The 22,865-nt window shown below is 36.8% G+C and overlaps 1 protein-coding gene across 8 annotated transcripts in view; it reads right to left on the bottom strand.

The window, feature by feature from the left end:
• The window catches only part of ANKS1B (ankyrin repeat and sterile alpha motif domain containing 1B), a gene marked incomplete at both ends in the record, with an annotated part of 1,119,409 nt that overhangs the window by 692,116 nt on the left and 404,428 nt on the right, over positions 1-22,865 (bottom strand). For all 8 annotated transcript variants that reach the window (XM_080705700.1, XM_080705710.1, XM_080705709.1 and 5 more), the window contains one exon: positions 9,486-9,651. In XM_080705700.1, the coding sequence (XP_080561826.1) occupies positions 9,486-9,651 (166 nt within the window). The remainder of the gene's footprint in view (positions 1-9,485; positions 9,652-22,865) is intronic.

Here is a 22,865-nt window from a genome sequence, read left to right as displayed (position 1 = left end):
ACTTAAGGAGTCTAGTACTACAGCAAAATCATTCTTTATTCCAAATGAACCCTGTAGTCATTGAAGGACTGGCAATTTTCTTGGATGCAATTTTGGTTGAATTATAAAATATTACTGAATACAGATACACTAACAATATGCTTTTATATTTAAATGAAACCAATAGATGTGATTTTCTTTTTCTCTTGTGGTCAGCGTGAAACCTATGTTTTAACAATAGTTCATCTAGCTGGGTGTGGTGGTGCACACTTGTAATCCCAGCATTTGGGAGGCCGAGACAGGAGGATTTCAGTTTGAGAACAGTCTCAGCTACTATTAGTGAAGCCCTTTGTAACTTGGTAAGACCCTGTTTCAAAATAAAGAATAAAAAATAGGGCTGGGGTGTCACTCGGAGGTAGAATGCCCTTGGGTTCTATCCCCAGTATCATAAAAAAAAAAGATAGCGCATCTGCTTAATTAATATAAGATGCAACCACAAAATGAAACTAACATAAACATTTAATTGTGATTTTCTGAGAAGATGTACACTGCAGATCTTTGAATGGCACTGCCCATCATAACTAGGACCCACAAGCTGCTTAGCCTGTGAGATAAGCAGGCCAATTCTGGTCTATGATCACAGGCCCAAGCATTCTCAGTCTGCCCTTCCCTCCTATGCACTGAATTTCTGTGCTTAGTCCCTATGTTACTTTGGTAGGACTTCTATAACAAAGTCCTGGTAGTACTATAGAAATTTAGTTAGTTTGTTCGTTGGTTAGCTCTAGAGGCTAGACATGTGAAGTTTCAGTGTTAGCAGGGTGGGTTTCTTCAGAGTGCTATGGAGCAAGGATCTGCTCCGGGCCTCTGTGGTTTGTTTACAAATGTTCATCTTTGCTCTGTGTCTTTTCATATTGTTTTCCCTCTATGGGTATCTGAACTCAATTTCCCCTTTCCATAAGGACAAAAGTCATGTTGAATTAGGGTCTGCTTGATGACTTTAACTTTATTGCCTCTATAAAGACTCTATCACCAAATTCTCCAAATAAGGTCCCATTCTGAGAAACTAAGGCCAGATGTCAACATTTCTTTTTTTTTTTTTTTTTTGGTGGCATAGTAGTATAAAAAATTCAACGCATTCAGTGCCTCTGAAGAACTGATCACTCTCTCTCTGTTGCTGTCTCTGTTTCTCTAGAACTCTCTAGAATACATTTCCCTCAGAGAATGATAATTCTCATTTTGTCTGTAATCCCAAGTCATGCTATTCAACATCATTCATCTAAAGCTACAGAATGTATCCCCTGAAATGTGATCCTTTAATTCCCATAACTACTTTGACTTCTCACTTCCCAACGTCAGGATCTCTTAGGGATGAAGGAATGGGCTCCATCTCTGAGCCCCTCTCGGCCTGCTCATCACTGACATCATCTTTATTCTTCCTGCTGAAAGTGCACACTGATCTACTGATTGTCCTTCCTGCTTCTCACCTCACCTCTGCCCAATCTCTACTCCATTGTGCTTCAGAGAATCATTTGAAAAAATAAAAAGCTGACCACACTAAGTCTGTCGGTGGTTCACCTCTGCTGTCAGATGAAATCTGTACTTCTGCATGTCACCTCTTGCCTGCCAGCATGGTGCCCAGGAGCATTCCAAGCTCTCCCCGTGCTAAGCGGGCACAGCGTCTGAGCACACTCTGCTCTTCCACACCGCTGGATCTCTGCACGTTTCACTTGCCTGCAGTGTCGTATGCCTCTCATTTATCCACCTAGTCTTCCTTCTTTGAAGCTGAGATCAGACAGTGTCTCTTCGGTGACATCACTCACATCCCTCCCTCCCTCCCTCCCTCCTTCCAGAGCACCTACGCTACCTTACTCATTGGGCTTGCCGCTCTTCTAAGTTCCTAATTGGCAGGTCTAACACCTTTCCACTCTGCCTCTCCCGAAACATGGATAAGGAACTGTAGTGATGTTGCCTCCCCAGTTCAGTTTGAGGGCTTCTCGTGCGCATAGAGAGAAGTCTCCACATTGAGAAGTCCTCCCTTTAGCCAGTAAAGGACCCAGTCAAAAAGGGTATACATCAGTAACTCCCAGAGGTTGGTAACTCCCCAAGTCCATCGGCTTAGTTAGTTGGTCTTAAGGGTAGAATGCAAGCTAGATATAAATCATAAGGGACTGAGCATAACAGTGTGAAGAACTTTGGAATAATAAGATCCATGTAAAACCTAAAGATATGGGTTAATAGAATCAACAGAGGAAAAAATGTAAACTGTTTCTTCACCCAATCAGGGTGTTCAGCTATGTTGATGCTCTATTCTATCTGCTATGGTGCTTATGGAGGGCAATTCTGGGGGCTTACTTGCTTAGGCTCTATGTAGAAATGAATGAAAAACACTCTTGCCTACATCCATCTGTATTCCTATCAGTAGAAAAACCAGGCGTGGTGGCACACATTTGTAATCCCTGTGCTTGGGAGGCTGAGACAGGAGGATCGTATAGGTTCGAAGCCAGCCTCAGCTACTTAGTGAGGCTCTCAGCAACTTAGTGAGACCTTGTTTCCAAATAAAATATAAAATAGGTCTGGGAGTATAGTCCGGAGGTAGAAAGCCTCTGGGTTCTACCCCCAGTACCACAGGAAAAAAAAAAAAACCCTATCAGTAGAAAACACAAAAACTTCCATTTTAATGTAGGACTCCTCGCCCCCAGAATCTACAATCACAGCCCAAAGTGTAAAGACTACAAATAATTGTGACTTTTGCTGGGTCAACTAAGCAAACTGGTTTCTTCTACACTAAACCCAAGTGAACAAACACCATCAGAGAAAATGATCCATCCATGAAAATCAAACAACAACAAACACATCTTCATCTTTGAAGGAGTTTGTTTTTTCCAAAAGTAGCTGCAAGAGTGTATTCTTGTAAGGTGACTTTAGTTAGCACTCTTTCAATAAGGGGGGGTGAGTAAATTCCCTTCACTTAAATGTAGGTAGATTCTTGCCTGCAGGGAGGCAATGCTGCTGCTCAAGGCTTAGCCATAAAGGGTAGCACAACTTCTGTCTCACTCTCTTAGGAAGTTTGTTCTTGGAAACTCAGCACACCAAAAGGAAGCCCAGGTAGGCCATGCCAGCCACATAAGCAAGTATCTCTAGCACAGATCCTTCAACCCCCAGGCAAGCTGCCCCAGCTAACATTTCTTGGGACAGAGATAAGCTATCCCTTTTGAGCCCTCCCCAAATTTCTGATTTATGAGAAAAAAATATGACTGTAATTTTTAACTCACTAGGCTTTGAAGTGGTTTATTATGGAACAATCAATAACCAGAATAGATTCTGATCCATTCAACTGCTGGAAAGGGAGGACTCCGTGGCAAAAGACTCAAACATGTGGCGTTGTGACTGGGCAGAGGGTGGGGGAGAAACTGGAAGAGCCTCAAAACCAGAGACTGAAAACCTAAAGGGCCAGAGAGGGAATCTGTGGAAGCCTGGAAGGTTTGAGTGAACCCTTAAAGGAAAGAGAAAATAATACAAAGATGGAAACAAGGGTCCTCTTCTTAGGTGAGACTATTTACCAGTGGCAAAAATCAAAGATTCAATCTCTCCACACATGCAAAGAAAAATGGACCACATGATCACATAGCAACACAGATCAGAAAAGGGGCCCTCACCAGAACCCTGATGACACTGGCACCTCGCATACTTCCAGCTGCAGAATGGTGAAATAACAAAAATAATACAGGTTCCACTTATTTGGGGGGAGGGATGCTTTCTCTCAGGATTCAACCAGTATGTCATGAGGAAACCCAAGCAATCCATGGAGAGATTAAAAAAAAAAAAGCCCCAAGCCCATAGCCTTATCCAGACTCTCAGTTTTTATAGCCAACACCAACTTACCTACCATGTGAGTGCTATGGAAAAGTGCTCCCCATCCCCCAGCTGAGCCCCAACTCATGGGATGTGGCACAGACAAGCGATCCTTGCCAAACGAACCCTGCTAGACTTGCAGGTGTATGAGCTGAATGAATGACTGGTGCCATGATGTTTGGATGGAGTGTTAAAGGCAATAAATAAGTGATATAGGTATCATCTTCTTTATAAAGTCTTCATCAAGCTTCCAAGTATGGTTAAATGTTACTACTTCCTGTACCCAAAATATACATTGTGAAATATTATCTTAGTGCTTATTATAATCTATTGAACTTATCTGTTCACTTTTTGTCTCCTTCTAAACTCAGTGGCAGGGTTATGACTTTTGGGGGATATTGTCTTCTCAAATATATTGTCTTCTCAAATATATTACTTCCAGCCCCATTTTTCTCCTTCTGCAACTCTGATTAGGCATCTGAGGAGTTCTCAGTGTATATACTCCAGGTCTCTCAGCTTCTTTTCATATTTACCCTCTTTGTCTCTCTGTGAAACATTTGAAAAAATTTTTTTCTGACCTAATTTCCCATTCCACTAAAGCTTTCTTTAGCTGAATTTAATCAATTTTTACCAATCCACTGAGTTTAAAATTTTTAATTCATATGTTATATGTATTTTTGTTTTCTATTACCAGAAGTTCAATTTTTCCTCTTAAATATACCAGGTATTTTATTTGGCTTTTATTTCCCCCAGTACCTTCTATTTTCTCTCTTTTTTATAATGTCATAGTCATTTTATAGTCTGAATCTGATAATCACTACATATGAGTCTTTCAAGAGTGCATCTGAAGCCGGGCGTGGTGGCGCACGCTTGTAATCCCCGCGCTTAGGAGGCAGAGACAGGAGGATCGCGCAGGTTCGGAGCCAGCCGCGTGCTGACTTAGGAGACCCTGTTTCCAAATAAAAATGTAAAAATAGGTCTGGGAGTGTAGCCCGGAAGTAGAAGGGCTTCCAGGAACCCCAGTACCACCAAAAAGCAACAACAAAAAAAAGAGTGCATCTGTTCTTCTTTGTTTCGACTGGTTCCTATTTAGGGTTCCTTTTATTGTAGGCTTATAGGTTATAAATTAATCGTTTTTTAATATATGTTTACTGGTGTGTTGTAATTATATAACCTAGTCAGGTTGAAATTCATACAAATAAACATGTACACACAGGTCTTAGTGTCACTGCCTTCAGGTTCCATCCTGCTATCTACCCTTCCTGGCATGTAGTGAGACTGGTAGTGATACCTTTATATGTGGACAGAGCATGATTTGAATTGCTGTCTTCATTGAGACGGTCTTCCCCTCTCCCCACTTCCCTCCCCAATACCCTTCCACTGCTCCACTGGTCTCGCTCCTTATCTAAGTCTCTTTTGTTTCCTGTTGTCTCTCTACTTCCACAAATGAAAAAAAAAATCAACTTTGATTTTCACAAACTGGTTGTTCTTAGTATAATATTCTCTAGTTTCATCCATTTTCCTAAAAATGACATCATTTTGTCCTTCTTTATGGCTGAGAAAAATTTTATTTGTGTATATATGCAGTTTCTTTCTCCATTCATCTGTTGACAGACACCTATGTTGGTTCTATAATTTGACCACGGTGAATTGTGCTGCTTTAAACATGGATAACGCATATCACTATAGTATACTTACTTCAGTTCTTTTGGAATGATATCAAGGAGTGGTATAGCTGTATCATACGATAATTCTGTTCCTAGTCTTTTGAGGAATCTCCTTCCTGATCTTCATAGTGGTTGTACTAATTTGAAATCCCACTAACACTGTATAAGAGATCTCATTTCCCCACGTCCTCACCACCATGTATTGTTTGCATTCTTGACAAATGTCATTTTAACTGAAGTTAGATGGAATCTCAGGGTAGTTTTGATTCGCACTTCCCTGATTGCTATGATGTTGAACAATTTTTTTAATGTATTTATTGGACCTTTGTATTTCTTATTTTGAGAAGTATTAAAATAACTAAAATATTAAAGTAACTAAAATAAGAGATGAAAAAGAAGATATACCACAGATAGCATGAAAATCCAGAGGATCATTCAAAACTATTTTGAAAACTTATACTACAATGACTAGAAAACCTTGAAGAAATTGACTAATTTCTAGATTCAAACAACCTATCTAAATTGAACCAAGAGAATGTAGGAAATCTAAACAGACCAAAAACATGAAAAGAGAAACAGCAATGAAGAGCCTTCCAAAGACTGATGAAATAAACAGTTTAAATAATGCTATGCCCATGTATGAAGGTAATGCCATCAGTCTCACTATGTATAAGGGAGGGGAGGAGATAGCAGATGGGACCTGAAAGGAAATACACCAAGACATGTGTGCATATTTGTTTATATATCATATAAACAAATAATTTAACCTCGTTATGATGTATAATAACAATGTTCCAACAAAGAAAAGCCCAGAACTAGCTGGATTCCCACTGAATTATACAAGACTTTTAAAGAAGACCTATGTCCAATGCTCCTCAAATTATTCTGTGAAATACTTTCAGACTCATTCTAAGAAGTCAGTACTGCCTTGATACAAAAACTGAATAAAGAAGCCTCAAGAAAAGAAAATCACAGACCAATATCTTTGATCAACATGGATGCAAAAATACTTAATAAAATACTGGTAATTGCATCCAAAGACACATAAACTGATACTGTTAATAAAAATTATTCATAGGAACCATTTGGGATCTAGAAAAGAGTAGATTTCCTCAATCCTCTATAATGGGGTTACATCTATTTCTGTTTGTTGCCTGAGAGTTGCTTTAAATTAAATTCATGGACTGACAGTTTTGGACCATTTAGGTGATATGAATTTTGGGTGCAAATTTGTATGGGTACTAATTAATCTATACTATTAGCTCCTCAAGAATTTCCTCCCTTCTTCTGCCCACAGCAAATCATCTGTCTTTGAGGTCCCTAGGTGGAGGATCTGAGGCAGTTACTTCTGATTATTAGGGGGGTGTAGCCCTTGCGATGCCAGGCCTGGGGAGAAAAGATTTAATATTATAGTTCCCTTGTCGGGCAGGCACAGAGATGTCTTTTCTGTATCAGAGCCAGTGCTCATCAGCAGGTTCAGCATAATTCCTCAGGCATTTGTACCCTGTACTGGCTGCTACACTCAACAATGTTTGGGCCTTTTATTTCTCTAATGTACTAATAAAAAGAAGTTCCAAATTTAGATATGATTCAGTTTATCTAACTTTCCGGTCAGAGGTTTTTTCTCTTTCATAATTTTAATAAGTTTTTCATTTCTATATTTTTACAGTACTCTTTGTTTTCAGCAGGAGAGTTGATCGGAGACTTGTCATCATGGTTGCTTGGGTCCTCATTGCTTTCACCCCTGTAGCCTCACATTCTGGACAGTGCTGGCACTTGCCGGGATTCACGTAGGTCTTAGCTGATAGGTGAGTCAATAGCAGCCGCTCTTCCGCTGGTTCCTCCCCTCCTCCACCACGCCTGACATCCCCTACCCACCCCCTGTGCCCACATTAAAGCTCTGATACATTTTAGCGTGTGTATTCCCTCCATTTCCCCACTTGACCTGGACTTTCTCCCTGAGTACACTATTCCCTCACGCCTCTCATGGAGAGGTTCACATTTTCACCCAGTCTCCCCATCTGGAGTCAGCACTGTCTCATTCTATTTCAGGATCACTCTTCATCCATCATCTACTGCTCATTTGCAGTTTATGCTATTCTCTTAGAAAATTCCTTCCCTGATTAAATTACTGTCATATGTGGACTTCCATTCCTACCTTCACAGTTTTTGAGAGTTTAAGTATTCTGTTTAAAGTTTCTATGCCAACTCAACACCCAATGTGATGGAGTAGTATAGCATAGTGTTTGACAGCACAAGTTGTAAAACTCACGTTCAAGTCCCAGATCCACCCTTATTAACATGTGACCCTGGGAGCCGGGTGTGGTGGCACACGCTTGTAATCCCCATGCTGGTTCGAAGCCAGCCTCACTGGTTTAAGCGATCCTGTTTCCAAATAAAAATATAAGAATAGGTCTGGGAGTGTAGCCCGGAGGTAGAGGGGTTTCCAGAAATCCCAGTACCACCCCCCAAAAAATGTAACCCTGGAAGGCAACCAGATGTTCCAGCACCACTGTTTCCTCATCTGTGGAGTGGGGATAATAGTGTTAGTGCTTCACAGCATTATCAGAAGTATACAAAATGATGCCTACAAAGCACTTAGTATCTGCCACATAGTAACTACTCAAAGTTTAATTTTTATCATTGCTATACTTTCATTTCATCCTAAAAATCTTCCTTTTGTGTGTTTATGGTTCATACAACATGCAAACCTCAGAACTGCTCAAAAATCTGTTCATCTCTATAAAACTCCCTTACCTATCATTCACGCATGGCTCTTCTGAGGGTTTCTTCAACCCTTCTTAAGACTTAGCTCTTCATTTCAGCTAGTGCCCTTTTAGACTATCCGGAACTTGAACCTATCTGCAAATGCTTATTTCAAAACTTCTCTGTACTCGTAGCCAGGATCTCCTTCATCTCTGGGGATGCACTGTTTGTGTTTTTAGATTGGTTCAGTTTTAACTTATACCCATTCTGCTCTCTCTTGTCAGTCTTTATCTTCAATATATAGCTCCATTGGAAAACTCCAACCTCTGAACTCGACCAAGACTTACTTATCCTAAAGTAAACTCCCAATTCCCCTTCCCCACCTGCTTCATGGCTAAGTTGATCCCACCTCCTCTGCTATGTGTATGGCTCTTCTAATTCTGAAAGTGTAATCTCCACTCCTATGTCTTTATTTCCCATTTCCCAATGTCTCGTTTTCTTAAAAAAAAAACTGATTTCATCACACTTCTAAAAGTTGTAGTAATTGGACTGCTACATCAAAAAAAAAAAAAAAAGAAAAGAAAAGAAAAGAAGGAAGGAAGGAAGGAAGGAAGGAAGGAAGGAAAGGAAAGGAAAGAGCCTCTTGCAGAACTTTTTCCACAACTGTTTGCAGCATGGAATATATTGGCCACCCACTTGAGCTCTTCCTCCATCATTAGCTTTCACATAATTACCCTGTACTTTTTTCTTAAAGTCAGCGGTGGAGGGATAGAAAACAAATACAGTCCCTGTTCAAGCACCAGCCTCCAATTCCTTAGCAGTAAAATGAGGATAATGTCTTGCCTTGCTCACTAGTTTGAACATGAATGAATAAAACAAGTGGATCTGAAATGCCATAAAAGATATAAAATATATTAAATGCACTCTGAGAACTTGGAAACAGAAAAGATGTTAAAAAGTATATTAAAAAAGATTCTTGCTACCAAGTCAGCTATGGAGTCCCAAAGAACCCAAAGCTTTGTGTCTAAATTAGGAGGTTTTTCATGATTAAAAGATTTCAAAGTATCTCCATGAAGGCAGAACTATCCCCATGAAGGGCTCTTACAAGTTAAAAGATTTCACATAAAAAAGCACCTAACTTACCTGGACTCGCTTAAAAATGGGGAAAAATGATTACATTGGGGTACTTTCATACAGGAGAAAATAAAAATATTAATCGTGCATCTTCACTTACACAGACATGCAAACTGAATTGGTCCAATCGTAAATAAGAGGCATTACCAGTTCTTGGGGAAGGTGCCCTTGCAATTTCTAGAGAGCAAGGTTTCTTTGTAACAGCTGTGTCCATGAGATCACACAGAAAGTTCTCATTTTCTGAAGGAAATGTATCCAGAGAAGCAGATGGTACCATTTCCATAGTGTAGTTCCTCTTCTTTGGATAGGACTCCTGAAAAGAAGAAAACATAAAAAAGGATTTGTAAAACACACACACACACACACACACACACACACACACACACACACACAGCCTTGTTTGATTTATGAAAAACAGAAAAGATAATCAGGTTCATAGGTTCTTCCAAAAGTGATTGGGAGCTGATGATTCATCTGTTTGGATAAGTTATACAGTTGTGTAGTCCAAAATAACCAGCAATATTTTTAAAAGAGATTCGTAATTTGGTTTCTCTGAATTTGTTACTGAACTAGGGAAGGTCTTGCCCTTTTTTTTATTAAAAATGTCTATTTTCTAGCTATGGTATAAACTGTTGTTGATTAGTTAACAGGCATTTCCAAGAGTCTTCCCTTCCCTTTTCCTACCTCCTAGAGACAGCCATATGGCACAACTTTGACCAGTTAGTTAAAAGCAGAAATTTGCTGAAAAGCTTTTAGAAAACCATTTTCACCCAGAGGAGAAGTTTATAAGGAAATACTTTCAGAGGTTAGGCTATCCCCAGATTTCACTCTCTGTTGCGTTTTTGATGTCTGGAGATGGGGCAAGCATTTTGTGATCATAAGGCCAAGATTAAAGAGGTAAGAAGCCAAGAATAGCAACTTTAAGATTAAAATAGCCTTAGCACCCTGATGATGTCACTGAGCTACTTGGATAAACCCAGAACCAGCTTCTCCAGGCTTCTTAAGTACTTAATAGCATTGTTATAATTTAAGCCATTGCTATTTAGGGTTTCTTCATTTAGAATTGGAAGTATTACCATCTAAAATGTTAGTATTTTTTCTTTGTGAATACTGTTAACTAATATATTAAGGGTACCCTTGTCAGGTTAGGATAAAATTTAGATTCAATTCGATATTACTGATTCCTCAGTACATTCTAAAAATTATAAATTATTTAATTTTATTAGATCTTAAGTTATTTTAATATACTTTAGTTGACGCATTGTAATTTTACATCATAATGAGGTTCAGAGTGACAAAAACACATGCACACAGCCCTTGGTGTTTCCCTTTGGATCCCACACTGCTCCTTCCCCTCCCAATACATATTACTGAGACTGTTATTAATAGCTTCATATATGGACATATAGCATTATTTAAACATTATTTAAACTGTCTCCTTCATTGAGTCTCCTCCCCTACATCTCTTAATCCCTTTCTGCTATTCTACTGCTATTCTTTCTCATTTATCTGAAGTCTTATTTGTTTTCCAGGATCTCTCTACATTCTACATATGGTAGGAAACATACAACCCTTCAGTTTCTGAGACTTGATAATATCACTTAGCATAATATCTTGTAGTCCCATCCATTCCCTGCAAATGACATAATTTTATTCTTCTTTATGGTTGAGTAGAATCTCATTGTATATATATATCAAAATTTGTAATCCATTCATCTGTTGACAGACACATAGGCTGGTTCCATAATTTGGCTATTGTGAACTACACTGCTATAAACATTTGGGATCAATTGGTCACCAAATACTGGGCATTTTTCATATATATATATATATATATATATATATATATATATATTTATATGCATAAATGACTTTCAAAGTGCTAAAGATTTTTAAAAACTATTAACATAATCCTCGTTCTCAGGAAGTTCAGTCTACAGAAGAAAATAAATTATCTGCGTGAAGAATTTCAAAATTAATCATGGTTTAGCTTTATATTTGTTATAAAGTACACTTTGCTATAAAAAATTTAAAAAATTATATTTTCAAAAAATCTTTTCAGATATATTCAAGGGTTGATAAAGATTTAGTTTGAGCTCATGCTTTTTCTGTAATGATATTTACAGTGGTGTAGAACTCAAGGTCAGTGTAATTGCTTTCAGAGCAAACCAAACCCTCACACATCAAAGAGTCAATTATGTTCACTCTACTCTATTGAAAGCAGGAAATTGGGAGTAATTTATTTTTAACAACAAAGGGTGACAAAGTAGAAAGCATCCAGGGGAAAGCAATCAGGATGGTATATGATTTAAAAACCATGTCAGGCAAGAAATGATGAAAGGAACGGCAGTGTTCTATCTAGAGAAGCTTCACAAACATATAATAGTTTTCACAACATGTTTGAAAGGCTCTCCCTCAAGAGCAACGCCATAAAGGGGAGGGAAGGGCAGAAGTTGCTGTGGTAGGTTTATTTGAAAGCTCTTAAGGTCAAAATCAAGACTAATGTTTATAAATCAAGGAGGGAAAAATTTGGGTCAATAACAAAAGTGATATTTGTATGAATTAATGACATTACTTATCTTTTAAAATAAAATATTGCACTGATAAAACAATTCCCTAATAAATAGGACTAGAAAGCAACAGAACTCTCATTACTAGAAATATCCTAGCAGAATTATCTATGGATAAAATATACTGTACAAGGTTTATGCCAAATGACTGTTGAAGGTTAGAATTTGCCTTGCACAACACTCTGTCTCCAGAATATAATACAGATCCTTCACATAACAAATGACCAATAAATATTTATTTATCAACTGTACAGATTCAAAATGCTTTAAACAAATCTAACTACCAATTATGAAAATGAGTATGTCTTTCATATGTAAATGATTTTGCCTGTTAGTTTGACTGTTAATCTCTACTGCTTATCAAAAGGGAAAAACTGTGCCACATACCTGCAATCCCAACTATTCAGGAAGATGAGGTAGGAGACCAGGATGGCAAAATAGTGAGACTTATCTCAAAAAAAGTAAAAAGACTAGATTTCAATTATAAAGATTCTATGATAAAAAAAAGTCTCCAGCTAAAAGCCCTAAATTAAATTCATCAGAGCAACCCTTGGATTTGGCAAAGTTGAAATTTTACCATGTTTATTATGAATCACAGGATTTTTAAATCTCTGAAAAAATATTTTGAAATTTAACCACATATAATGAGCTTATTTGCTTTCTTCCTTAAAAAAATAAAGTATATAGCCAGGCATGGGGGTACACGCTTGTAATCCCCACACTTGGGAGGCAGAGACAGGAGGATCGCGCAGGTTCGAAGCCAGCCTCGTTGGCTTAAGAGACCCTGTGTCCAAATTTTAAATAAAGTATAAAATAGGTCTGGGAGTGTAGCCCGGAGGTATAAGGGTTTCCAGAAACCCTAGTACCACCAATAAATAAATAAATAAATAAATAAATAAATAAATAAATAAATAAAGTATATATACTTGCTAGAGAAATGTTAGAAAACATAGAGAAAGAAAAAACCTATCACATGAAAATCCACCATGTGAGATAACTAATAGCAGCTAATAGCTATGAATTTTCCTTACAGAGTGTGTGCCTCTGTAGACATGTATGTGCAAAGGAAAGAAACAAAATATTTTAATCATCAATGAAGTGTCATAATTCCTCCTTGTAAGAAGTTTGGTAGAAGGAGGCTCCTTTATGGAAGGTGACCTCCCTCCCCAGAGAAGGAGATGTAAATAAAATTTCATTAAGTTTGTTATATATGCCAATAGATGATTAATATAGAATTCCTTACAGAACAGTACATTCAAATGCTTAAATCATATACATATATATATACATATATATATATGATATACACATTCACACACATGCATACAATTATAAAGAAAGCAAAAGTAAAATGGGGTTAAGATACTTATAAAAATGGTTAATACAATGATATATGTTCTTCATTAATACACTAAATAATAAGAGGTAATGACAAGTTCAATTTCAACATAGGTAATATAAACTATATTTGGAAATATTTTTAAGTACTAGAATGTGCTTTGAAAATATCTATGATTTTTGATGGTAATAATAAGTAAAATATTACTGTGAGCTTTTCAAATTTTTGCCCACATTAATAACTAAAAAATACTACATTTACTTAAAAGTACTAAGTTGAATTAGAAAATACTAAGTTTTACTTTGTTTTAATGAAGATAAAGATTTTTTTAAGGAGACCAGGAATTCTACCACTTATCCTTTGGTGATCTACGGGGGCCATGCTAAAAACCCCTGGTGGACAAACATGGAAAGGTAGCAGAATTGGTGCTGAAAAATAAGAAAGCCAACTCAAGCTCATTTTTTAAAAAATTATAATTTTAGAATGAAGGACAAGTAAAAATGATAAATCTTTATGGTAAACAACATGATGGTACACACACACACACACACACACACACACACACACAGTAGAACGGCTAATATCTAACACAAAAATTACCAATATACTTATCATTTTGTGGTAAAAAAATACTTAAAATATATTTTCTTAGGAATTTTCAAATATAAAAAATTGTTATTAATTATAGACACTATGATGTACAGTAGGTCTCATGATCTTACTCCTATCAAACTAAAATTTTGTGTCCTTTGACCACATAATATCTCCCAGGTTCATCTGTGTTGTCATTAATGATGGGAATTCCTTCCTTTAAAAGCTGAATACAGTATTCCATCATGTATATGCATACATATATTGACATACATGCTACATTTTCCTAAATTTTCCAATTCGTTCTATATGTCAGTGTATTCTATCACCAAAATCATACAGTTTTGATTTTTAGAACCTTAAAATTACTATCAAGTAGGATGAGTCTCTCCTTATCTTCATCTTTGTCAAGGTCGTCATGATTATCCTCCTTTTTTGTTTTTAAATATTTAAACACTTTGTCAAGTTTCCGCATCTCTCCCCATCTTTTGCTCCATATCAGTAGATAGTATTTCCATCTACCCAGTCACTTAATCAGCCTGGAGGCTATCCTTCATTTTTCATTCTTCTTCACTGTCATTCCCAATCAATCCTCAAGTCCTGTACGTGATATCTTAAACGCATTTATTTCTGTCAACCCCTATGACTCTCTAGTTCCGATCACTAATACTTTATCTCACCTGAACTGCCAGCAAGACTTCCAAACTAGTCTCCTGTCTCCAGTCCTGCTTCTCTCAACTAATTTACTTTCAAACTGTAGCACAAGATTACTAAGAATAAATTGTTTCAAATTAACTCATTTGTTTTCATCATAACTCAATTTAATGAGAGGATAATAAAACACTACACTTATTGACTATGTTGATTCTTTGTAAATATTTAACAGGGTCTCTCAGAATATCTCAGAATTTCTTGGTTGAATGATTTCATTTGAAGAATTAATCCAGAGAGTTAGCTCATTCAAATAACAAAATCTGGAAGAATAAGCCAAGTCTTTTATATAAGGAGTTAAATATAATCCTATTAATCAATTAGATAAAGCTAATTTTTTTGGTACTGGAAATGGAATCCAGGGGCATTGTATCTCTAAACTACACCCCCAGTCCTATTTTTTAGTCATTTTATTTTATATATTATTATTATTATTGTTATTATTATTATTATTATTTTGGTAGTACTGGGGTTCCTGGAAGCCCTTTTACCTCTGGGCTACATTCCCAGACCTATTTTATATTTTACTATTTGGAAACAGGATCTCTTAAGCCAGCGCAGTTGGCTTTGAACCTGCGATCCTCCTGTCTCCGCCTCCCAAGCGCGGGATTACAAGCATACGCCACCACGCCCGGCATCATTTTATTTTTTGAAACAGGATCTCACTGAGTTGTGAAGGGCCTCTCTAAGTAGCTGAGGCTGTCTGCAAACCATGATCTTTCAGTCTCCACCTCCCGAATGCTGGGATTATAAGCATGCGTCATCATACCTGTCCAGATAAAATTAATATTAAATGCATATTTAGTACTTAGAAAAGTTACATACTTATGGTAGGACTCTCTGCATATATGCTGAAAAATAAATGCATAGAACAGTACTTCAGTTGGTGTTTTATGGCCTGGATCCTCCTATAGAATTGAAAAGGCATAAAGGCAAGAACTATGACCAATTTTTTCATGTGGTATACATTTAATAAATATTTACTGAAGGAAGCTTGAAACAAAGTCATTCAAAAACTATCATAGATTCAAATCACTATAGGAAGAAAAGCAATTTACATTTGTGAAATATTTGATACTCTGCAGAGTAAATAGTATTTCATTTACCCAGATGATTCTCATCAAGCCCTCGCAGAACTCATGCCAAAGTCATTATTAACCCCACTCAGTCAAAAAGTAAGCTTGGAATTATTAAGTGATGTGCCCAGTATTAAGAGTCTGCTTAATGGAAGTGCCAGGGCTCCAGCCAAGGTCTTGTGAGAGCCAATCTAATATTCACACAATAGTATCATAGATAAAAAGGACAATGACCAGATTGTTGATACTACACCTAAAGGAAAAAGGAAAGTATGCACATTTGTAGGTAGAAGCAAACTGTCAATTTTCAAGCCTTTGCAAGCTCTCTTCCTTAGAGTGGGAAATCTTAATGTAGATATACAAGTTAATTGCCAATATGACCTTCACAGTTAATTCTAGTAAAGGAAAACAGGGGTTTAAAAACCTTGGTCCAACAATTTGTGACTCACCTTGAAGCCGCCATTGTATGTTGTCCTGCTAAGTAAGCTAAAGACTTGGTGAGCAGTTGTTGCTTTTTTTTTCAAATTTTATTTCTATTTTTTGAATACCCAAGTTGTGATCCTAGACTTGTTTCTATACTTGAATTTTTATAATAGTAGCACACTTAAGACTTTGTTTTTAAATTCTGTCTTTGTCAGGTCCCTTCTGAAGGACTAACATCCAATCTCTGAATCCTAAAGGACCCCGGGGCCCTGTACTGTCTAACTTCACGGCCATGGCGATACCTATTTTGATGCTTTGGGTTTACTTACCCTGCCTCAGCCTATCTGCTGTGGTCAATGAGTGAACCAAATAGCACTTATTCAAAATGACAAAGCATGCATACTGAGAGCTCTGATAACTTAATAAAGCATTATGCACTCCACTCAGAATGCAATAAAACATTAGCAAAAATAAATATAAGAATTAGCAATAAAAAGTCAATATAAAGTGCTTTCATATGTTGTTTATATTGTGTTTCTATAGAAATTTAAAACCATCTAACAAGTCAGTTTCTGATCAAATAGAAGGTTCGGTGCTTCAGTAGAGAAATTAGCTATAAAAACTTGGTATAAGGAGCCAGGTGTGATGGTGTACACCTGTAATCCCAGTGCTTAGGAGGATGAGACAGAAGGATCACATGTCCAAGGACAGCCTCAGCAAGTAGTGAGACTCTCATCAACCTAAGAAGACCCTGTTTCAAAATAAAAAACTTAAAAATAGGGTTGAGGGTATAGCTTGGAGAATGCCCCCAGGTTCAATACCCAATACCACACACAAAAAAAAATTTGATACAAGGGTATGTGAATTAGCAATAAGAATTGGAGGTTATAGCTGTCAGTGTGAGTCAGAATGTAATATACCAGTAAAAGACATTAATGTGATTGATTTAATACAAATATGATATTTAAACTAAAGAAAGCACCAGCTTCCTCTCTTCCATACTAATTAGTATCAGGAGTGATCTTATTTGATAATTTCATAAAAGATACATTAACTGGATTGTGCTAACTGTCCTTTGGTAAGGCAGTATAAGGTTTTATTCATCAAGGGGAATAAGGGAAGCTTTTCTTTTGATTTATTAAAGACATAATTACCAACAATAAAAAAAACCTATGTATGAGCACTGGTTCTTCACAAAAGTACCAATGATGTGGATCTTTTTCTTTTTCTTTTTCTTTTCTTTCTTTCTTTTTTTTGGGGGGGTGGTACTGGGGTGGAACCCAAAAGCTTTCTACCTCTGGGCTATACTCCCAGACCCATTTTATACTTTATTTGGAAACAGGGTCTCACTAAGTTGCTGAGAGCCTCACTAAGTAGCTGAGGCTGGCTTCGAAACTGTGCAATCCTCCCGTCTCAGCCTCCCGAGCGCTCGGATTACAAGTGTGCGCCACCACGCCCAGCCAATGATGTGGATTTTAAAATCAGAAATAAGGTGATCTCAAAACTTTTCTAGACAACATTGACAGGGCATTTCTGTGAACTTGTGAAGCTCTGATCTTACACAGACTGGGAAAATTAAGCCATTTAAGCAATACTGCACAAAGACCACAGCTGCTACATGGCTTGGTGCTGGGGCAAACATAACAAGTGGCAAAAACCAGGGTGGCACTTTTCTCTGAACATAGGTAAGGATAATAGGAGAATTTAACACCTGCCATGTAAGTAAAGACTGAAGAAGAAAGGGTGCAGAGGAACATGGTTCTCAGTGTTTGAAAGACAGAAGAGAGATTAGAATTATTCCTTTTCTAAGGAGGCAGACAAATGGAAGATGGAAAGATGATTAATGGGGAGAGCGGTTTCGGCTCCAGATGAGATTTCTAACAACTAGAGCTTCCAAGGATGAAACCAGCACTTAGTAAGTGGCACCTTCTACCTTGGCGTCTTCAAGCTTGACCAACACAAAGTTGCTCCTGAGTATAGAAGGTGATAGTTTGAATTCAATGAGTTTTAAGATAGCCAAGAGAAGTAATATGTTAACACCATGATACATGCTATCTGCAATGCGTTTACTGCTTCCTCGATTCTTTTTCTGATAATGGAGAAAGTAACACTTACAGAGAGTGTGTGTTTATGGATCTTTCAAAGTTAGGGATGATTCACAAATCCAAATGACTCAAAGTAGATAATAGCTTTGGAAAATGGTCTGACTTCTCTGACATGTTCCCACAATATCAAGAAAAAGTATCCTCAAAAGATTTACAATGACATTCAAGTCATGAACATACAGCATAAATATGGAATACTAATAAAGGTAACTTTGGGTGGGAGAAAAGAATGAATGACAGCAGGGTAGCCCCAGGGAAAGGAATATTGATTACAGCGGTAGCCAAAATAATAGCCTCCTTAACGTGACCATTTTTGAATCTTGCAACCTGCAAAAACAAAAAACAAAACAAAAAAACAACACAGAAAAAAAAAAAGACTTTGCAGATATAAGGATCTTAATATGAGATCATCCTGGATTATCCAAGCAGCCCAATGTAATCAGAAAGGTCCTTATAAATGGCAGAGGGAGTAAGGAGAGTCAGGGTTAGACTTAGACAAGGTGCTAGCTTTGAATCTGGAAGTCATCCACCATCAGTGAAATGTAAGCAGCTCAGGAAAGGTGGAGAAGGTAAGAAAACAGATGGGGCCTCCAGGAAGGAAGGCAGCCTTGTTTGATGTTAGCCTGGCGAAGCTCTTTTGGACTCCAGAAACTTCAAGACAATAAGTCCATGTTGTTAAGCTACTGAATACGTGGCAAGTTGTTTGAGTACCAGCAGGAAATTCACAATAACACACCGGCAGAAAACATCACAAAGGGAAGCACAGGCTGAGAGAGGGACATCAAATTTGACTCAAATGGAAAAATAGGCCTCATTATTTTGTAATAGGACTTGATATTTTAAAGATACTTATTCTTTCTCAATCTTAAATTTAATGCAGTACCCTTTCACTAGTGTTTTCCTCCAACCCCATCTTGAATCTTGACAAGTAATCCTACAGTGCATTTTGAAAAATAAATGTCTGATGATAGCCAGGTAACAGTTTAAAAGGAGAAAAGTAATGAAGGAGTAGAGATCAGCCTTTATCAGATATTTAAATAAATATAAATGGCTTTGTTACAATAATTAAAATATATAATTGAACGACATAAAAAGAGACAAACATTCAATGCTTTCAGATATGTATTATGGTATAAATGTGGCGATTCAAACAGTAGGAAAACAACAGATTATATAAAAATATTTTCAGTGAGACAACTGACTAGTCACTAGAAAGAAGTAAAAAAAAAAACCTGATTACAACTATATTCTTTATACCAAAATTAACTCCAGATTAAGATTTAAATAATAAGCAAAAGTACTTATCACATTAATCTTGAAATAAGGTTGAGCTTTGATAAAAAGATATAACCAGACACACAACAAGAGCTAGGGAAAAACTGATATGTCCAAATACATGCAAATATTAAATTTATATAAAGTCAAAAATACAAAAACTTAACAGACAAATTTTAAAAATTGGGGAAAAATTTTAACAAATATCACAAAGGACTAATATCTTTAACATATATATGAGAATTATAAATTGAGATAAAAGAAATCATTTCTCTAAGAAAAAATTAGCAAAATAAGGAGCTGTTTATGCAAAACAAGTAGAAATTTTATATTAAAAAAGATGTTCCTTTATGGCTGAATAAAATTTCATAGTGTGTTTATGCATTCATCTGTTGATGAGCAACTAAGTTGCTTCTATAACTTAGCTATTTTGAACTGTGCTGCTGTAAACATGAGTATGCATGCAGCATCATAGTTTTCCTTTTTTGTTTGTTTGTGTTTGTGGTACTAGGGGTTGAATTCAGCAGCACTCTACCTCCGAGTTACACCCGCAGCCCTATTTTATTTTTATTTATAAACAGTGTCTCATCAAGTTTCTGAAGGGCTCTCTAAGTTGTTAAAGATAGCCTCAGCTGGGCATGGTGGCACACACTTGTAATCCCCGCGCTTGGGAGGCAGAGACAGGAGGATGGCGCAGGTTCGATACCAGCCGCGCTGGCATAAGAGACCCTGTTTCAAAAATATAAAATAGGTCTGGGAGTGTAGCCCGGAGGTAGAAGGGCTTCCAGGGACCCCAGTACCACTAAAAAAAAAAAAAAAAAAAAAAAAAGATAGCCTCAAACTATGACTCCCCTCTGAGCTCCACAAGTACTGGAATTACTGGCATGTGTCACCACACCCAGCATCATATTAATCTAACTTTAGTTCATTTAGGAAGATACCAAGAAATGGTATGGCTGGGTCATATGGTGGTTCCATTCCTAGTTCTCTGAAGAAACTCCATACTGATCTCCATAGTGGTTGTACTAATTTACAATCCCACCAAAAGTGTGTAAGAGTTATTATTTACCCACTTCCTCCCCAGCATTTATTATTGCTCATATTCGTGATGTTTATCATTCTAACTGAATTTAGATGAAATCTAAGTGTAGATTTGATTTGCATTTCCCTGTGTGCTAATTACGCTTTTTTCATATTTTTTCATATGTCTGTTGGTTATTTATATTTTTTGAGAAAGGATATATGTTTTCCTTTATATGTGAAATCTAGAAAGAAAATAGGAAACAAAAGATATTTGAGATAAGCGTGGAAATAGATAAGTAAAAGGGGATTGGGAAGATGGTAAGAAGATAAAAAACATTTGAGGAAAGAAACAGTTCACATAATGTTCATCTATGAAGGTATCACTACCAACCTCACTGACATGTACAGGGAAGATGGGAAAGGGGGAAATGGGGTGGGGTGCGGAAGGAAACACACCAGTGACATATGTATGTATGTATGACTTTGATTCTCATGCAATGTATCAATAAAGTAGAAAAAAGAAAGGATGCTTACCTTCATTTATAATTAAATATACTGAAAGTAACATATGATATATATATATATATATGCAAATATTGTTATAGGTAATACGCGATATTAGGGTTTGAAAGATGAGCAAATTTATATGCTGTTGGTCAAAATATGAATTGATATATACCTCTTTTAAACTAATTTGTCAGTCACAAGATATTGTGGACTTTAACCACATTACAATTTTTCCTTTGCCTGGGAACAGATGAGATTGATTAAATTCCATTATTTCTAGAGCATGAGACTAAAATTCAGCATTTATATGCATTACATAATTAGCATTTTCACTATCTAAAAAGTTATATATATTTTCTACTGTGTATGCTTCTATTAATTAATGAAATGAAGGTGTGGGGCTGAAAGGAAGACTGCTTCTTAGTGTCATGAATAAGAAAAGCTGTAATCAGAGCTAACCAATATCAGTGGTCTGAACTGTATCAGGATATCACCCTTTGGAAAAAGTTATCAAGTAATACTTATGAAGTCTGATTCTTTGATAACCGTCTCTTCATCAGTCACTTCAAAATTAGAGATGTCAATTAAACTTACTTGTATGTGTATGTGTGGTGCTGAGGACTGAATCCGGGAGCACTTTACCTCTGAGCTATATCCAGCCCTTTTTTAGTTTTTGTTTTGAAATGGCCTCACTAGGTTTCTGAGAGTCTTGCTACACTGCTGACTGTGGCTTTGGACCTGTGATCCCTCTGTTTTAGCCTTCTTAGTACTGGAATTACAGCTGTGTATCATCATGTCCAGCTGCAATTACACATTTAAAACCAAAGCAGAAATCTCGTCAGCAGTGCTGAGAAACCAGTTTGGATTCTACCTAATAATGTTATTTTAGGTATGTTGTGGGTTGAACTATATCAATTCAAACTCCATATGTCATAGTTCTAACCCCAGTAACTCAGAATATGATCTTAATTGGAAATAGAGTCATTGCAGATATAACTTGTTAAATTAAAATGAATTAAATCAGCATTCTAACTTCTGTGTTTCAAAACAATTGATCACACAACTTAAAGGAAAGAAAATTTATTGGCTTGTAGTTTGGGGGAATTTCAAAATTTCAGTCCATGTCAAGCCAGTTCTGTGGAGCTGAGGGCATTGGTAATGGGAATCAGAGAAAGGGAGAAAGCTAGGGCTCTGCCCTCATATCACGGAGATTGTAAACAAGGAGAGAACAAGGGAAGGAATGATCTTATATAATCACCAAAGCCACCATCCTAGGGACCCCTTCTTGGTAATCAAATTCACCTCCAACATGGCTGCCTGGTTTCCATTAGAGCAATGGCTACTGTCATTGTAAAAAAAGAAATATTAAAAAAATGTATAAAGGGAAAACACTATCTCAAACCCAAGAATTCTAAGAAGAAAACTAGAAAACCAGAAGCTGGGGAAAGGCGTGGAGCAGATCTTCTCTCATAGCCCTCAAAGGAGACAACATTGCAGACACTTTGATTTTCAACTTCTGGTCTGCAGAACTTCAAGGTAATACATTTCTATTGTTTAGGTTCATGGTGTTAGTAGCTATAGCAAACTAATATAGAGTTTTAAAAAACAAAAAGAAGACAAATGGGTAATATGCATTCATAATTGTATACAAATTACAAACACTAGTGGGAAAATGTTTGGCTAATCTATTTTAGTGTTTCGAAATCTTTACTTCTTGGTAAAAAGTAATACCTAGGTACTATCCTGCAAAAGGTAATTATCAGTGGGTCTTGATAAAATTCCCCAAAGTTTGACAGCTATCAAGACTTTAAACTGATTTATCCTGTGACCCCAGAATTCTACTGGATGTAGAATTATTTTCTAAAAATTCATAAATACAAATAAAAATATAAGGATTTATGCTGAAA

Source organism: Muscardinus avellanarius (assembly GCF_963383645.1).
Source record: "Muscardinus avellanarius genome assembly, chromosome: 11".
In the NCBI taxonomy this organism is placed as follows: Eukaryota; Metazoa; Chordata; class Mammalia; order Rodentia; family Gliridae; genus Muscardinus; species Muscardinus avellanarius.
Note: the sequence above shows the minus strand (reverse complement) of the source record. Positions and strands in the feature narration are given on the sequence as shown.